The sequence below is a fragment of the Chinchilla lanigera genome, unplaced genomic scaffold (genome assembly GCF_000276665.1).
Source record: "Chinchilla lanigera isolate Chin_1 unplaced genomic scaffold, ChiLan1.0 scaffold00005, whole genome shotgun sequence".
Lineage (NCBI taxonomy): Eukaryota > Metazoa > Chordata > Mammalia > Rodentia > Chinchillidae > Chinchilla > Chinchilla lanigera.
This window is the reverse complement of record NW_004955406.1, coordinates 23326975-23346750: the sequence shown is the minus strand read 5'-3', so window position 1 is coordinate 23346750 and position 19776 is coordinate 23326975. Positions and strand designations below refer to the sequence as shown.

The 19776-nt window shown below is 36.3% G+C and overlaps 1 protein-coding gene across 2 annotated transcripts in view; it reads left to right on the top strand.

The window, feature by feature from the left end:
* The window catches only part of Edem3 (ER degradation enhancer, mannosidase alpha-like 3), a 71883-nt gene extending 54532 nt beyond the window's left edge, over positions 1-17351 (top strand). For both annotated transcript variants that reach the window (XM_013521605.1, XM_005375059.2), the window contains exons 17-20: positions 1423-1614; positions 3013-3178; positions 6702-6887; positions 13402-17351. In XM_013521605.1, coding sequence (XP_013377059.1) covers positions 1423-1614; positions 3013-3178; positions 6702-6887; positions 13402-13805 — 948 coding nt within the window. In that variant the 3' untranslated portion in view covers positions 13806-17351. The remainder of the gene's footprint in view (positions 1-1422; positions 1615-3012; positions 3179-6701; positions 6888-13401) is intronic.
* The last annotated feature ends 2425 nt before the right edge of the window (positions 17352-19776 follow it).

The following is a 19776-nucleotide window of genomic DNA, read 5'->3' as shown; positions in this document are numbered from 1 at the left end:
AACTACAGAGTTTGCTGAGTAATTGCAACCTAGACCTGGATTCAGGTGTCCCTTACCTCCTTCCCACCATCTTACCATTCCCTTGCATTTTTATCTCGTCTGTGCTCTTGTTGCATCCATCCTTCATTAAAAACGTGTTCTTCCTCCTTGCTTAGGTTTCACTCAGCCTCCCTAGTAGTGAAATGGCATCTCTAGCTCTCACTTGGGCCAGGCAATGATGTAATTGCCTTCAACTTTTTAATCCTTAATATGATTGAACTTTTATGTAACTGTTAACTGACCCCTTCTTATGTCATTTTCCTTTCTCCTAGGACATTCCAGCAACATAGATTTTGTTTGTTGGGTCTCTGTTCATTGCTTTGTAGATTTCATTGTAGCTCTCCCTGCTTGGTGTATGTTCACTGGAGGCGCTACCAGATGACATTCTGTTTTCTCTGCTTTTCAACAATCTTCCCTATTTCTACAAGCTCAGCTATGAGCTTTGTGTGGAAGACTTCTTAGAAATACATATGTAATGCTGATGCCTGACTTTATAGCTAACCCCAATTTAAATGTAATACATTTCTGCATCTCTGTTCATCCTATCCAAACTCAGATACCTCTTTCTCCCCTTACCTCAGCTTTTCTTTTCTTACTTTGTTGTCTGTGACACTAAACCCTATTATCATTCTGTAAGTTATCAGTGCAAGAAATTTTAGGATAAGCTTGAACTTCGTTGCTCAACTCTCTGTCCTCCAGCTTCAGTCAAGTTCTGTTGGGTTTTTTTGTAAAGTGTCAGAGGTGCATCTTGCTTTTTCTACTCTAGGCATTCTTAAGCTTTTCCACCACTAAGGTTCAATCCAAGTGTTATTCCAAATCTTCCTCAGATATAAGCAGAATCAGGTGTTCCGTGTCTGTGGTCCTATTGTACTGTCCTTACTTGAGAAATTTTATCATAGTTAATTTTACACGTCTTTCTCCTCTAGAAGACTTAAAGGACCATCTCCCCAGTGCCCAGCAAGCACTGGGATAGAAAAGATGCCCTCTGATGTATGGTTTGAATGAAATTGAATCTGTTCCCAATTTCAGGGAGGTAGGCTATGAGTCAGATAGGTTTATTTCTTCAAAGGTGAGGGCAGTGGGAAATCGAGGAAGGGGAGCATTTCAGCATTTGATTGAAGTCCAGTTCTCAAACTGCATCAAAATTGGTTTAGAATTAGAATGGTGAAAGACATACTGATTAAAAAAAAATTCATTTATTTTCAAAAACTATAATTTCTGAAAGTAAAATTTAAAGACAAGTAAGGCTGTAAATATTTAATAGAGACCTAAACTGAAAGGAGAAATTTTGAGCAGAACAGTGTAATGCAGTATATTTAGGAAATAAAAAAGGTTGATGAAGTTTCCAGGAGGAAGGATAAAATTTACCTGTTTCCTTTATAGGCTGCTAGTTCAATTGATGCTGAGGATGGATTGAGATTCATGCAGGAGATGATTGAATTGTCAAGTCAGCAACAAAAAGAGCAGCAGCTCCCTCCGCGGGCTGTACAGATTGTTTCCCACCCGTTTTTTGGCAGGGTAGTATTGACTGCCGGTCCAGCTCAGTTTGGGCTGGATCTGTCTAAGCATAAAGAGGTATGTCTACTTAAGATAGTCTTGTTGAAATCGAATTTAAAATATTATTAAGTACTGTTTAACTTCTTTATCTCTTAATTTAGTAGTTTTAATTTACTTTAGAACCCCAGGGGCTGGATATAAATAGCTTAGCCACAGACCATATGCTTGACATTGATGAAGTTAGAGTTCAATGCCCAGCACTACCGCCATAAAAACAAAACACCTAAATGTTCAGTATCAAAGATTTACATAAACTAGAAGCATATCTTCAGAATTATACATCTTGCATATAACAATACAAAGTTTTATGTAAAATATTTTTCAGGGTGCTGGGGTAAAATTCAGTGGTAGAGTACATATTTATCATGCACAAGGCCCTGTGCAAATATTGCTGAGTAATTATAGCCAATTTCTTGGTCTCTTCTCTAATTAAATACCTTCAATTTATCAAAAATGACTTTTCAGGCTTTCAAATAACTACTAGAACCTTACTTTGAACACAATTTAACTCAGGCGCTTCATGAAGAAAACAGCTAAAAGCGGATACACTCTGGCTGCAGTGGCTGTGGAGAGTGAGTCCCTCAGTGCACTGAGCACACTTTGAAGACCAAGCTGGTTCATTCCTGTAGTCCTAACCTAGGAGACAAACACCTGTGTCGCTAAACATTCACAGGGTTATCACACTGAAGATTGCAAAGCTGGGGCAGAGCCCGAGGATCCTGACCATCTACAGTCAGAGCTCTTTCTGTTCTATCATTCCTAATTTAAGCTGTTTCATAATACTGTATTTTAAACTATATAGATCGATTCATTTAACAGCTCTTACTGAGCACCTGCTGTATTCGGGTCAGTGTTTGGTATGCATCAGTTTACAAAACCAAAAAAGATCTAGGCTCTCTTGGAGTTTATATGCTGAGAAAGAGACAATACTAAGACATTTTTGAAAAATCCCTTCTATGTTGGATTTAATTTATCTAGGAGGAAAAAGTTGTAAATTTGTGTAGACGAAATCATTTTTTTTCCTCTTTCAAAACCTTTTTCTGGTTACCAGTATGGTTTAAAAATTGTTTCTGGCTATTGTAGATGTGAGTATAGGTATGTAGTAAATTTGCCTATAGGTGCCAACTTTGCCACTTACTAGTATTTTATCTTTGGGTAAATTATGTAACCTGAGTCTCAGTTTTCCCATATGTAAAATGGAAATAATATTTATATTGTTTCACTCAAAGTCATTATAAAGATAAGGTTTAGTAATTTATATAAAATGCTTTACCAATGCAAAGCACATTGTAATGATACATGATGCAATTAAAAAGAAAAGCAGTCTAGTTTCCTTAAAACACTAGATATTGAGGCCTAATGACTAGTTTGTAATCTGAGAAGAAAAAAGATTTGAGCTACTTTTATTTCTGACAGACAAGAGGCTTTGTGGCGAGCAGTAAACCGTACAATGGCTGTTCAGAGCTGACTAACCCTGAGGCGGTGGTGGGAAAAATCGCGCTGATACAGCGAGGACAGTGCATGTTTGCGGAAAAGGCACGCAACATCCAGAACGCAGGAGCCATCGGTGGCATTGTTATTGGTGAGTAGTCCTCTGCCGTTCTGCTGATCACTAGAAGGTAGTTTTTAGGAATTTTTCTTTCAGTCTCCAAACATTTATGAAAAATTTTGTCAAATTATTTTAATTTATAAAATGTAAAGGAGAGAGAATTCAAAGACTTAATAATTTCCATATACCTATTATCTTGTTTTTAAAGCCTAGATGTGAGTTTGTGTGTATTAATGTCAGTGAACATAATTGGGAGTCATGTGTAAGGGTGAAGTAAGAATGGTAAAAATGCCCAATAATGTGGAAAAGAAAATGTCCCCAGGAGGTTCGAAACCCCTGTAAGGTAAGAAGGAGACTCTCCTACCTCCATTCCCACTGGACGTGAGCTGCTGAAAATTTCCACCCCGCCGCAGCACCAGGCTGTGGAGGCAGGGTCAGACAGGTGCAGTCCCGGGCTCTGCCACAGGAGCTGCCCGCCTTGGTCCAGCTTCACTTTTCTTTCTAATCTTTTTTTCCTGTAGAATATTTTTTGAGCTTTAGTGAAAAGACAGTAAATATCTTTTAGACGGTTGTCAGTGGACTTAGGTATAAGTAAATTGCTAGCAAATGTTTATCCCCCTGGATCTTTTTCCGCTGAATTATAAACTACCAGCTTTAAATAACTTACTCATGTATCTCAGCCAGTGAGTTGCTGTTTTTACCTTTCATAGAAAAATCACTTACATCACGATAAGCAGGCCATGAGGATCAGGTGAAACAAACTTTTCTGTTTAAAGTAAGGGTTTACATTTCGAAAGAACTGGAAGGCCTTGGTTCGCACCTTAATTGAGAATTCTGTGTATTTTCTCTTACTGGGAAAAATTCCTTCTGAATCCTTGCCCTTCTACTCAATTAGGATGATTTCTTAGTTTAGGGAAATAAAGACACTTAAAGGGCAGTGGTTGTAGCTCAATGGGAAGTTCTGGATTTAACCATCAGCACCATGGGGAGGAAAAGGACAATGACGAATTATTTACTGTTCCTTTTGTGTATTACTAATGAGTATGCTAATGTTGACTTAATGAGTGAATAAATTTCATTAGGTAAATGTAAGTATTAGAAGAAATTCTGTTTAGTAACTTAAATCAGCACTTGGCCAACTGCCCTATAAATCAAATCTAGCTCATTTTTTCTGTTTTTCTAAATAAAAGTTTTATTGGGCCACAGCCACATGGATTTGTTTCCATGTTGTCTATGATTGCTTTGAGCTTTACAGAGTTATACAGTGAGTACTGTAGAGCCTAAAATACCCACAGTTTAGCCAGTTACACAAAATATTTGCTGACCCCTGACTTAAATCCTCTTTATTCCTGGTTATCTTTCACATTGAGATTATGTTTACTGAAAAACCTTTGGTTTTGCCACTCTTGTCATTTTGAACATCTGTTGCTTACCAAGACTTAAAAAGTAGACATACAAAGTATAAAAAATAGTATGAGACATATGCGTGTGTAACTATATGTGTGTATATACATGCATACACATAAATAGATTGGTTTTTATGCAGTAGTAGGGATTGAACCCGAGGAACACTGAGCTACATCCATAGGGCTTTTATTGTTTTCATTTTGAGATAGGTCTCACTGCTTTGCCCAGGCTGGTTTCAAACTTGTGATCCTCCTCCTTCAGCTTTGCATGTAGCTGAGATTATAGTCATGCACCAGCATACCCAGTTGCATTAATGTAAAAAAAAATCTTTTTCTTGTATAGGATTTTGGATTGCCCCAATGGGGGCAAGAGCATTAATTCTCATGGTATTCTGTAGTATGCAAAGATTGTCAAGTCAAGTGTTTTGTTTAGTAGCTATTAGTTGCAGAATCTTCTACTAGCTTCTATGGAGGAATAAATTTGACAGTGGTGGTTATTTTCAAACAATTTTTTGAAGAGCAACTTTCGTGTTGTGGCTTACTGCTCCTAAGTTGTATTTTTCTGACAAGGCATTTTGTTTTTATGATTTTAATTATTTATAAATGAGTAAATTAGAACTTAGGGGTTTTATAGCAATGACTAAAAGTACAAATTATCTTATGAATCATTTGGTTGCAAGAGATAAGTTGGATTAAGAAGGGAGGTTTGTTCACTATATGGAAATGGGTTATTTTCACTGAACCTGAGAGTTAAAATATAACTGAGATTTATCAAGAGACAGAAGTGGGAACTAAAAATCACTAGGAACCATGACAGCTAACAGTTTTCACCTTTCTCTCTGTCTCTGGGCTCTCTTCCCTCTGCAACTTGGCCTTGTTTTCCAGCAGCTTCTCACCAGTCTGCTCCTGCTTTGTTCATCAGTTCCAAAATACCCTTCTGCCTGGCAGCCTCAGCCCTAAGACTGTGGCACGAATGGGGTGACTCCCCACCATTAACCCACAGGCCGTATGTGTTCCAGTTTTAGGTTCCCCTGGTAAACAGGGTGAGGTAGCTGTCCTTGGTCTAAGCAGTAATTTCTGAGAGGTGGGTCAGACATTTTATTCTCCCCTTAGTAGGTGCCTCTGAGAGCAGATCTCTCTCACTTGGGATAGGCAGCTTCTTCAAGGATACTGGCTTGTGAGACTGGGGGCAGGGTAGTGATTGGCATCTCCATTATAAAAGACTATTTAACAGGCCTACTAATTTTTTTTTCCAGTACTGGGAATTTAATCCAGGGCCTTCACACTGAGCTACACCCCCAGGTCTTTTTGTTTTTTTGAGGGGGGACATAGTCTCACTAAGTCTCCAGATTATCCAAGCTAGGTTTGAACTATTCCTGCCTCAGCCTCCAGATTAGATGGGATTATAGGTGAGCATCACTACACCTGACATATCATTTAACCAAAATAATAATATTTAATTCAGCTCGTAGAGGGAAAAATCACTGTAGTCATAATTACTCTTTGTAAGTATTATATAAAAAAGAACTTTCAATTTGTAGTTTGGTAAAACCAAAACACAGTTTCTCAGTGTACCTTATCCAAAATGTTGGGGACCAAAAGTGTGTCAAGTTTTGCAGCTTTTTGGTTTTTGAATACTTGTATAGACTTTACTGGTTGATTATCCCTAATCTGAAAATCTGCCTTTTTGGAGCATTTCAAACTAATGATGCTGATCCTGTATCTCAAACAACAAAAATTTAGTCATAATTCTATCATTGTAATAAAGTCATTACATTTTTCCATTTCTAGGTTTTTCCTTAAGTATATGAAATTCTTATAGTAATAGTTATAGAATTTTCTGTTCTACATTTTTCATACATTAATATTATTGTTTTTCTGTATATCCTACCAAATAGTTCACTATTATTTATTTATAATGGTTTATAATTATGCACAATTATAAATGGCACTCCAGTAAAGTTCTTGGGCATACAGTTGAATTATTTCCTTAAGATAAATTTTTGTAATTAGTGAGTCTAAAAATTATGTTTGTTTTTCTTGTTTTTGATGCATAAGATTAATTCTGTCAACAGGTGAAAAGCAGTAACAGTAGATAAGTCCTTAGTAGATGGGTGTCTTGATACTTGTTGTGTTCACTTTCCGGCTAGATGACAATGAGGGGAGCAGCAGTGATACTGCCCCTCTGTTCCAGATGGCGGGGGATGGGAAGGACACAGATGACATCAAGATCCCCATGCTGTTCCTGTTCAGCAAAGAGGGAAGTATCATCCTAGATGCCATCCGGGAGTATGAGGAAGTAGAAGTGCTCCTTTCTGATAAAGCGAAAGATCGAGGTAAGGGTGGAAAAGGTTTTTATGCAACTTAGCGTTAGTTTTACCTGTTTGATAACAAAAATGAGTTATAAAAGTGGACCTTTTGGTTCATTAAAAAGCAGATAAAATTTTTAGAAGGTAGTTCCAAAATAAGTTTTTCATTTGGAAATAAAGAGTAGTAAAACATTTATTTGCTCTGCTGAATTAGGATATTTATAGAATGATATTTTTATATGTAATTTATAATTTTTGCCGTAATTCTGTCCAGTTGATAAATATACAGCATCTTTAACATTTACAAATGTTCACCATTCAATTTTATTGATACTACGTCTTACATTTTTTTTTATAAGGAGTAAGAATAGATTGTATAGAATTGTGTTATATATAGTACGTGATCTCAGCAGCCACTTGCAGTCACAGGAGTCACAGGACTGCTGTCTTGATAAAGGCAGTAGAAACCTAGCGGCTTTTCCCCACTGCAATCTAATCAAATAGACATTCATGAGTTCTAAGAGTACCAAATGGCTGTGCCTGAAGAATAAGATAGCATGCCTTCATTCGTGAACGTATACAGTCCTTTCTAGGTCAAAATGTTTATAGCAAGTTTAAAGCTCTTTCAACCCCTACTATACAAAGGCAAGGTCTTACTAGTATTTCTGAGTAGCTTTATACCCAGGGATGGAGGAGAGATGAGGGAAAGTGAGCCATCAGACATAGGCTCTACTATGGCAGCCAACATTCCTGTTGACCAGGAACACCTGTAAAGAAAGCCGTACTACCCAAATATATAGAGTTGTAGAATTTGTATAGGGCTGTTATATTATCTAAAGTGTTCGAGAGCTTGTTAGGAGGTTCTAGCAGGGGAGTGCAACTACTCGTATACCCTTGACCGAGGAACGGTCCTCCTCTATCGGGGGTGGTCATCCTCTTGGACTGAGCACGCAGCTTCGGGAGGGATGCACATGGGGTGTTGAGGAAGGGCACACCTGTCTAGCCAGCCAGAACCGCCAAATCAACCCTGCAATCAGTGAGGTGACAGACGTTGCAGCCTGATCACCCTCACATCTATATCTAAAGTGTTTGATAGGAAATCGATTCAATTCAAATGGGACAGCTTTTATTTTAAAGTGCATCAGTAATCTAATGCTACTCAGTGTTTTGTCTTGTCTTCTTGTATTGCTTTATTCTTCGGGATTCTTTGAATTGTCAACTATTTCAGGGCAGTGGAGTGAGTAGGATGTAGGAATATAAGGATATATAGATGAAAACAGATTTTCCGTCTTCTTAAGTCCTCCTACATATCTGGTCCCCCTTCTCTTCAAGTCCTTTTTCTAAATTCAGATCTTCTTTTCTGCATATATTCAGTTAGGTACATCAAACATAAGCAAATTAATATTATTCTATGTAACTCTTTAATACCTTTGCTTTTTCCCCCTATTTTGTGCTACCATTGGAATTTCAGCAGCAATATTAAAAGGTAAAATGATTCCAAGCTACATTATTAATAGTAGTAAGTATCTTGCATTAAGTAAGCCTCAAATTATATATGTATATGTGTGCATGCACACACATACACATATAATTTTTTCAGTGAATATCCTGATAATGTCTGATTTAATATAATTAGATTATTTTCATGTCTGGTCAGCTGTCCAATAATAATATTTTATTGATCCTATCTTAACAAATTCTATTAACTTTACATTCCATATAATAGATGAATTCACTAGTCTCATATCCATCCAAAACACTCTAACAATAGCATTGTTGTTTAGGTATTTATTACTTTGTATCATCTTTTCCCTGAAGAAACTATAAAATATTTAAAATGCTGACTTCTTTTAAAAGCTCATGGTGGGGTGGTGGGTGTGTAGTTAGGACTGCATGATTATGATAAAGGATGTGCTTCCTATGTCAGAGAAAGGGTAGGAGAAGTGACTGATTCTACTTAAAAAAAATCTTGGCAAATAGTATTTCTTTAAGGATCTTGCCGGAAAGGGATATTACTTCGTTGATACTTTAAAAAACATTGGGATAGTCTGTAAATTTATTGAATTGTGATTGTTAAACATCTTAAAAATTCCCTTTTATGCTGAGAACCATACAGCTATATTCACTAAATCAGTAGCATAATTATTATTTATCTTTGTAACAGAAATCAGTGATAGTGATTAAACAAAATCAATTATGATTATTCGCTTAGGATAATATTCTAACAAGATAAAGTCTGTAGTGTGGTTTGGTTATTGTTAACTTGTACTCTACGGTTATCACAAACCTCCGTGTTTCTCTGTGGTATTAGAATCAGCTGATGACTTGTTAAGGATACAGCCTGCTGTGTTCTGCTCCACAGTATGGAATCAGACTCTCTAAAGGCAGGGGTCACATTTTAAACACTCCACAGGGGTCAGAGATAGCTGGTTCCTCAACCAGACTTAGAGACACACTGAGCAAGACCCTGAAGGCAGCTCTTTTCTCTTCTCCCGCAACCCTACGTATCTGGCCATGCTGTGCCATTATGTGTCCCAGTTAGGATTTCTTAAGTATACCAGATAATACAAGCTTCAAAACTCAAACAGTAAGATATCCTCCGGATTGTCCTTTGTAAAACTCTTACTCTACAAATAAATATTTTTCTTTATAAAGTCATACAATGCTGATTGTACAGTCCTTTGCACATTTACTGTATTTTTAATACAGAAAGTAGACGCTGCCAAACTCCTACTCCATTTTATCTTACCTGCTAGCACCAATTTTCAGATAATACATATTTTTCTTCAGAAGCTAAATTAGTAATTTATCAAGTAGGGATGTTGCTTTCATGGATCAAATTAGTGACACTTCTAAAAATTAAGTTGTCCATAATTTGTTATTAAAACGTTCAATTTCGTGTCTCATCTTTCCAGAATTTCAGTTCATAAAGAAACTAAATAATTCCAGCCCTCTGCTAACAAACAAAAGTTAATGCATTTTCACTTTTAAATCCAAATGAAAGTGGTTTACAATTAAGAATCAGTTTCCTTTTCTTGATGATATTTGTCAAGGGGAAATAAATCAACATTATAAAATTCCAGAACTTTGTCATGCTTGGAACTTAGAAGTACAGTGCAAGCCGATAGTGCTTTAAGGGTTATAGATAAGTTTTTCCAGGCTACTTCTATATTTGTGACTGTCTAGTAAAGGGGCAGACAGAGAACATGGGGGAAAAGATTTTTTAAAACTTCATTCTATGAACTGCTCTTGGTTAAGTCAGGCAGTATCAATCTTCCTAAGATCAATACTGAAGTGGGTTGGGATGAATCCATGCTAGAGTTGAACTGTACAACCTAGGTTACTGTTAGAAAGTTTTTGATCCCAAGGAGAAAAATCTAGTATATAGGCAGGCACGCTTTTGTGTAGAGAGGAACATCCTAAACATTCTTATTCACAGGATTGATGCTAACCTACCCACCCTTTTCTAACCAGAGCTTGTTTTTACATGCTTTTTTTTTTTTGCATGTCTCTTCCCTCTTTCTGGAAATGCCTTATCAGTTCCTGTTTCCCAGCCTTAGAGAATGTTTAGCCATCCTAAATACCCAGTTAAAATGCCACCTTCTATATGAAACATTCTCTTATTCTCTTACTAAAAATGTAAAGATGTCTTTTTAATCTAGTTCTGTGGTATTCATATTCCATTATATAGTTCTTCTGTTTATTGCTCTCCATAAACACTGTATAGATGAATGCATGAATGAATGATTGTAGTAGAGCTAGTCTTTTAAGTCTTTGCCAAGCTTCCCTTCTTCGTTTGTTAGTAAAACTCAATGATTTTATGTTCTTGGTGTCTTAAAATATGCTCCATTCTTTCTTTGTTGCTGGTATACCCTTTCAAAATTTAAAGTTCTATTAGTTAGGCTCCTAAGACTGTGATCTCACGTAATAGTGAAATCAGTATTGTACAAGTGTAGCATAATTTATTTATTTTATTATTGACTATCCATATTTTTTCCAGGGTCTTTTTGTTTTATTTTGTCACTATACAGTGATATAGAAATCATCCTAATTACTTGTCTAGAATTTTAAGATTTACTAAAATGGAATTCTGGCAAAAAGAATATGGATCTTTCAGTCTTGATAAATATTGCAAGTTGTAATAACAATTCACATTTCTTCCAAGATACAAGAGTGTATGTATCTCCCTAATTTTACTCACAATATTTCTATCGATAGGCATATTTTTCATTGAGCTTCATCTTGCTTTAATGGAAGTGTGTATCTATGCTAAAGAGTTCTAAGATGTAGGCTATAACTAGAGCAGATATATAAATAGATAACTAGAGCAGATATATAAATTACTAGAGCAGATATATACATCACTAGTTGAGAAAAATATCCTCAGAAGAAGTGATGTATGGCAGATCTAAATAGTAGTGCAAAGTTGTATATGGTAGACTTATCTATAAAGTTAGTAATGAGGTCAGAAACAAATTGGTAAGTTAAGAGCTGGATAAGTCAGGGTAAAGTAATCAAGACAAGACTGAGAATAATGTGCAGGTTTTATATAGTGTTGGCTGATTCTTTTAAAAGTTACTTAACTTTTCTTTAACATATATTCTTCAACACAGAATTGAAGATGATTTTATATAGTTCCAAAACAAAAAGTAGAAGTGAGATTCATTTAAAATTAGTATATAATTACATACTTTATGTATAAATTAGGAAAATGTTAAATATTGACTTTCCAGGAACATACCTATAAATTTAATCAGATCTTGTTTTATGTTTTTATGATTGCATAGTATTAAGCAATATGAGCCTTATGCCTCTTATAATGAATTTAGTTCTTTTTTTTATTATGAAAAGAATATATGGTTTTATTATTAGCTAGTTATTACCACTACACAGGAGTTACTGGTATTCAGTTATTTTAGTCCTTCTTACCAAGTTCTTTTATTAATTTTAATAGTATTTTTAAAGTTAGAATTGCTTTGAGTTTTCATCCATATTCACGATCTTTTAATATGTATAATTCAACAGTTTTTTCCTCATTTACAATTGTTCTATTTTCTTACCCTATTGCATTTGTTAGATTTCCAAAAATAGTATTGTGTCATATGTAACTTTAGGGGAGTTTCTAGTCATAAGCACACTCTTCCTTACTAGAGAGAACAACCCTGTCCTTCTAAACTAGAACAATATCATCCAGAAAGAAACTTGAAGGTTTTTCTTTTTTTTTTTTTTTCTTCTTGGAACTTATAGTACCTAGCATAAATATTGTCTCAGCAGCCAGCTCCCTACTTTCTTTGGGCTCCACCATGGTTTCCCTGTCTAGTTAAATTATACCTCTTCCACAGCTCAGAAAACAGATGTATGAGGACTCTTCCTCAGCTTTTCAACCTACACACCCGCCCCAAACCTAAGAATAAATTTCCCTGTTCGGGTAATCCTGCCTGAGCAGAGTGAATACACACTCATCCACCTCTGTCTTCTTGCATGTGCACTTTCCTTTAGTGTTTCTTACTTTATGGTAGGTCCATCTTCCTTTCTTTGGTCGAAAGACTACTTACCCTTTAAGTCCCAGTTCAATTATTATCTCTGTAAGAAACCATTAAATTTCCTTACTTATGTATATGCTTTCCTAACACCACATATCTTGCTCTCAAAACATCTGTCACAGTTGGATTTTTCTGTTCGTTTTGTGTGAATATTTGTAGATACAAGATGCATAAGGGCAGGTATAGTGTTTTGCTTTTGCTCGTCATTTTCTTGTTAGTACCATGCACAGCGAACAGCTGGCCCCGCTGGCTGGCTGTGTCTCAGTGATAGAGACTGAGCCGCAGCCTGAGCAGGATGTGCCATGTGGGCTTCAAAGCTGTTTAAGCACTTATGGAACGCTAAATGAGATGCTTTCGTTGTATATTTATTACTAAAGCTTTAACCTACTTTGCAGGCTGTTAGTGGCGTTTAGAATGTTATGTTTTATAATTCGTAGACATAAAATAATAGTATTTTTGTAAATCTCAGTTTTTGTTTTTGTGAACGTATTTTGATCAGTCGCATTAATACCCATAATCATTCAAAATCGTGTTATCTGAATATTCATGGCTTACTAGTTACCCTAATTTTGCTTTTCCAACACACTGATACATGCTATTTACAGCTTATTCTATTTGGTATGTTCTCATGTGCATGCTTTCCTGAACTTAGGTATTTAATAAATTTTAGGTAAACATTACACATTTTTGTGCATTTTAAATTATTTAATGTATTTCTTGGCATTTACTGATATGCATTGAAGCCTGTTTTATCAGTTGTTAATTTGAAGCATTTACTTTCTAAACACTGACACATTTTACAGAGCAAATGTATAGGAAATATTGCTTACATTAATAGAAGACAAATCATTTTCTTTTCAGTTCACTGTTCTGCATTAATATAATGATTGTTAACCTTTTATGTCTTACTTGTATCGTGAGAAATAGTATGGCTTTTTAAGTGTACTGGTAAGGTTTTTGAGAGGAGAGTAGCATGAAATGTTTCTTTTTTTATACAGATCCTGAAATGGAAAATGAAGAACAGTCTTCCTCTGAAAATGATTCTCAGAATCAAAGTGCTGAACAGATTATATCAATTTCTCAGGCAGTTGATTTGGTTGATCAAGAGTCTCCTGAGGAAAGCTCTCTCAGCTCTCACGCAGACTCATCTTCAGCAGACCCTGACAGTGCTGCAGTTTCCCCTGCTGAACAGACTTCTAATCCCTCGGAAAGCCAGGAGCCTACCAGTCTGGATGGTGAATGTACAGATCTAGATAACCAACCTCAAGAACAGTCAGAAACTGAGGAAGACTCCAGTCCTAATGCCAGCTGGGGTAAAAAGGTCCAGCCTATAGATTCCATATTAGCAGACTGGAATGAAGATATAGAAGCATTTGAAATGATGGAGAAGGATGAACTATGACTCACTGAAAAATGTGGTGGTAGGTATTTAAAAAGAAAAAGTAAACTGTGGTTAGAGACACCCTATACTACGCAGGCTCTCCAAGGGGCTTTTTAAGTATGGTGATGAGCAACCACGTTCTGACTGGGAGAGGTAGTTAGCATAGGAATCTGGAGCATGTTGCGTTAAAATTGACCTTGGTTAGACTGTCCCATCAAAAGTGGAAACTCACAATTCCCCCTCAAACGACAGCATGGCACAACTTGCAGCATGCCCAACCAGGGAAAGGCAACTGGGAATTCCTGGGAGCTGTGTTTCTACTGTCTCTGGGTAGACAGAAAAACTCAGTTAGCAGTGGAGTAAGGAATTGGAATTTATAGCTTTCTAATTAAAGGAAGCTTGACTTTGGGGAAGATACATATGGGTATTGTGGCATTCAGATTATGCTGCCTTCCCCAAAAAAGCAAAAACGAAAAATAACAACAAAACACTCTAAGTGACCTAAGTGGTTATAAAGCAGATGCATTCATGGTAACAGTTTCTGCTCATCACTTGCTTCATTCAGTGGCAGATAATCAAGATGACTTGGTGTTTGTCCCTCTTAACAGTGTCTTCATCTAAACTAAAGGTGGAGCCAGTGTACTTTCTTAGTGAGTTTTCTACCTAAAGACTAATCAGTGAGACCAGGTCAAAAGACATAATCTGAAAATTGGTTACTTCTGTGAAATGGAGCAAGGGAGAAACCATAACGCTGCATTGTGAACTTCCCCTTGGGCCTTCCATAAGCAAAGCTGGGACAGCTCTGAAATGAAACTTAGCATATATCCTTGTGGGGTAGATTATGAATCTTTGCAGTTCATTTTGCTGTGAGGTGATTACCTCCAGCCATCAGCCTTAGTCCACCCCATGTTTAGTATACAGTTTGAGCCAAGAGGCCCATATCACCAACAGCTGAATATATTTTATTCCACTTTTCTGTCTTGTGAAGCCATGATATAATTATGGTAGTGATCTGAAATTCCTTGGGTAACTACTATTTTTCTTCTCTGAAATTTTGGTTTCTAAAGCTACACCTAAGGAGTCTGTCATATTTTATGTTGAATCATGAGTTTTGGGTTTATTCCCATTTTAACAAATATTCATTATGATATGAAATTGAAAATTAGTCTGTACAAAAAATTTACATAGTAGGAAATAAATTGCATAGCCATGTAGTTTAATGAAAAATTTTTCCCTTTTCCTCTTGGTGGCAGTCTGATGCTGGCCACATTTAAATTTTAAAATGTTTATTGTTAATATTGTTAGACAGCCTGGGTTTGAAATCATGGCTTTGCTCATTTTATTTATTTTTTAAACTTCTACTAATCAGTTCCAAAGGAATATTTGTGAAGCCTGATTTCCTTTCTTTTTCCATGATATTACATAATGACCTTTTCCTAAAACATGGTTTTGAGGTACTGAGTAACTTATATGTGGAGTTGTTAAAGAACAGCAATGCTGTGTTGTAGTTATGTATATTCATGTACAGTATGTCTTAGATCCCAAGTAAATATTCTTTTATAAGAGGATAACTACTTGCTTCAAAAATTCCAGCTAAACATAATTGGGTCAGTGAGTAATAAATCTAATAGAGAATTTGCCTTGGGGAAGGGAAAAAAATAGTAGTATAACAAGGCCTTTATCGGCCCTTAATTAAACTTGACACCAAAATGGATATTTTTAGTCCCTCTGCATGTCAAATTTGAGGTAAGAAGATAGACCTATAATACATACAGCTTACAGAAAGATAGACATAGTGCTTTGTTCATTTTAATTGCAAAGCTGCCAAAATAGCTGAAGCTTAATTACTTGACTTGCCTTGATTGATAGGACTGGGTCTTGGAGAAAAGGAGCAGATGTTCCTGTAAGACTTTGATTACAGAAGCCTTATGTACATTGATTTGATTTTGTATGTGTAGCTCAGAGCCATTGTTGTCTAGGTCTAATTCTTCTCAGTTATCTAAACAACATAATTTTTTTTTCCGACAAGGAGAACTTAATGGCATGAGGGATCCTGTGACAGATGCACTAGGAAAAGCCAGCTTACTGCCACTCTCCCTTTCTTTGGCCTTTAGAGGGAGCCGTTGTCTTTTACTGAGATTTAGAAGCAAATCATTCTCTTGTTTAGAAAACTAAACCCTTTTTTAAAAAAAGAAAAAAATGTAGCTAGTTATACTTAATACCCAGAAGAAATTACACCAGTTTTCCCTAGGTAAGAAACAAGATACAAGTTCAGCTTCAGAATACCACCATTATACTGTGATGAAGTAGTTTTTGAGTTCATTAAAAAACTCCAGCAGCATCAGATTTTTAAAACATTTTTTTGTTTGTTATTTTGGTACTGGGAATCCAACCCAGGGTCTTGCGCTTGCTAGGCAGGTGCTGTGCTGTTGAGCTACATCCCCGACCTAAAATGTTTTGTTAAATACCTTTCGTAGATACTTTATTTACTTGCTAAAGGTTCAGGGGATTCTGCCAGACTCTGAATTTAGAAACATCTGGTCTACCTCAGTTAAATGTTGACTGCTTAGAAATAGAGCTGAAAAGATCACCACAGCCATAAAATTATTTGACTAAGAAAGATTTATACAATGTTTACAAACCTGGAATCAAGTAAGACTTTTAGCTGAAAGTTAAAAGATGGAAGCAAGTGTTTAATTCAGGTATTTTCAAATTGAATTTGTTTGCCTATTAAAGATAAAATAGCTATAGTTATTTTGCATATAAAAGTCCATTGAAATGACACACCCTAATTTGCAATACTTTTCCCATAAAGCTTTAAGTGAAAAAGAATTAAAATTACTAGACATGTTTGAGATGGGATACTTATTTGAGTAAGTTTTCTCTTTAACCTGTAATAGGCTTCTAAAAAGAGCATAATTGTTTCAGAACAAATTATTTTGTGATTTTAGTTTTCAATTTATCTTCACAGTTTTAGAGATTTTTAAAATGAGATTGTGCACTCTCTGATTTTAATTTCTCTAATGTAGTCACTCTCCTGAGAATTTTTTTTAGATTGAAATTACCATCACACAACTGTTTTTATAGCAATGCCAGCGTTCTCTCACCAGACCCCATGCCAAATTCATCATAAAGAAAGCTCAGCATAAGTACTTCAAATAGTTCTTACAATTTTAGAGGGGGTGGGTAGAATTTAGTAAATATTTCAACTGGTTGTTTTATGCACAAGGCTTCAGTCAGAACATAGAAAAATAAACATTCTGTGAATGAAACATTGTATGTTCAGATTTTATAAAAGACATTTTTAAAAGCCCAATTTACAGCCGTATATTTTCTTATGATGTAATTTATGAAAAAGATGTCTGTACTAACAGGTGCTGTAACACTACTGTTGTTGGGTTTTATTGTTTGGTGATAAATGTATACAATATTTCTAAGGGAAATTATGTACTGTGATGTAAAAGTCTGGGCAAATTGTATATAATCCTTGTATATAATTGTGTATTTGATTATAATTACTGATTGTAAAGATTTAATAAACATGTAAATATTCTGGTCTGGTTTTAATTTGAATTTTGAGATCATTGTTGCATATCTTTATATTTTAATATATTTAATTTTTTATCACCTGTTTTCTTACTTTTCATTTTATCACGTGCCAGTGAATTTTGGGAACAGCTTCCAGTGTAGGAAGCCAGGCATATATTGAACAGTTCCACCTGAGACTAGTGCTAGAGAAATACTAATAATTCACAATGTCAGTATTGGGGATGTGTTTATGTTTTAAGTTAACTTATATTTAATAAGATTACGTGTCCTCTTAATGTTATCATCAGAAGTCACTAACCCTTCAATTCCAGTGAAAGAGCCTCTTCCTTTCAGTACTACCGTGGTACTTTGCTTTTCATCTGTACTCTTACAAGGTGTCGGACGGCGGGTATCGCCAAAGGCCTCTTAATAATCACTATTATTCATCGGTAATTGTTGTCTTGTTAGTGAGCAATTTGAGACTTGACCAGGCTCCAAGCATCTTACTCAAAGTGCCACTTGTAGTGGCTTTGAGAGGGGAGCTCTGGTCTAATTGCAGAGGCCAGGCCCAGGTCTTCGCAGGGTACTTCCCTCTCCCTTCCCTTCTCAGCCTTCTCCCCACTCCCATCCTTGTTTCAGTTTCTGCTTAACTTTTGCTCAGCTAGTCCCTTCCTACTTGACACTTCCCCCGTCAGAGATGGAAGTTTAGAAATGAGATCATTTATTCCCAGGTTTTCTGGGCAGTGATTCTGATGTCAGTGTATGCCCGTTCCTCCAACACAGTGACTGCACTGTGGTTTCAGGAAGTGTTGTCTTCTGAAAGATTTCAAAGGGGGAGGTTGCTTTAGCAGAGGGGCTCAGTACCTTAGGAGTTAGTGGCGAAGAGGAAGTCCCAGTGTCTGCCTGCTAATGATTATACTTCAGAAATCCAACTGGTTCGTCTTGTTCTTGGGTTAACGTACTTAGTTACCGTTTACCCTCCAAAGTAGCAAACGGGGCTAGTGATGGACCCCTTGTGGATTCTCCTAATCCATAAAAGAATGTACTTTTATTGTCTCCAAAGACAGTGGGCGACTTGCTGGTTAGAGTCCTGTGGTGCTTTATACAGCACATTTCTACCTAAGTTCAGTCTCAGAGCATCTAGGTAAAGCAGCAGCAGGTAATGTTGAGAAAACACCTTACAGTTATATGGTTATGCAGACACTTAGTTTAACGACTGAGTTCCATCCCTGCGACTAAATCGTTACATAAATTGATCGCTAAATGAGGAATTGTATGTAATATATACATTACAATATTTAGAACAAAGAAATGGTCAAAAGAAACTCCAACTTGATAACTTTGCTTTAATTTCTATAACTCCGATGTGCAGCATTGTAATGTATAACAAAAGTACAGTGCTGTATGGTACAATCAGCAAAAATCACGGTACCCTATAAACAAGGTGTACTGTACAAAAAAGGCATTGGGGCTCCATAAACAAGATGTGCAGAACTGTACACACCGAAAAGGACGGTCGTAAGTCCTAGAGGTGGGTCAGAAGTCTGAACTGCACGCCTCAGTTTTAAGTCCGAACAGTCATTAAACAGGTCATTAAACAAGGAATATCTATATTAGACATCATTTTATCAGAATAGCTCAATGAAGATGATTTGTTTCTCTTAACACAGGCTTTCCAATAACCTCTAAAATACAGCAGCCACCAAGTAAGTCATCACAGCTGGGTTCAGGTAATGCTGATCACCACATGTCGGCAAAGGCAAGGCTGAAAATTACTCAGAAAATCCAGGATATTTTATAATATCGAAATGATATAGGAAGTGCTCGTCAGTATCAGTGATTACAAAGCGTGCAATACAAGTATGATCGTTAGCAAAGTAAAGCATCTGTTCCTATATTTCCTCATGAGCCCTTGACTGACAGCTGCTTCCATGAGTTCTTCAAGGTTACCTTGATCGTAGAGTTGATGCTGCTGGAAGTTGTGGTGTGAAGTTTGGGCTCATTAATGCAGGAGCTTCTGCCGCTCATTGCAAGGAACCAATGAAACTAAAATATTACCGAGATATCACAGAACCATGAATATGCTTAATTCTGCAAAATTGAAATGCCTTGCCAAATACCCTCGACATTATTGGAGCCACTGCTCTGCCTGCTTCTGCAGTAAATTCCTTGAGGATAGTCAGCTAACGTATATAGCAAAGGAGCTTACTAGCTAGGAGTGTAAGACAAAGATGAAACAAAACAATCACAGAGACAAGAATAATTTATTGTTCAGTTGTTTCCACACAGAACCCTTGAGAAAATATGTACACCCATATGATACAAGACCTTTCTACATACCAAAATGTTTCAAAGGTAACATCTCTTCTAAAGAGTTTGTTTATATCTGAGAATTCAACTCCAAATGAATCAGTTTTATTGTCCCCTGTTGGAAGCAAATATTCCTTAGAATTGAGCCCAGTAA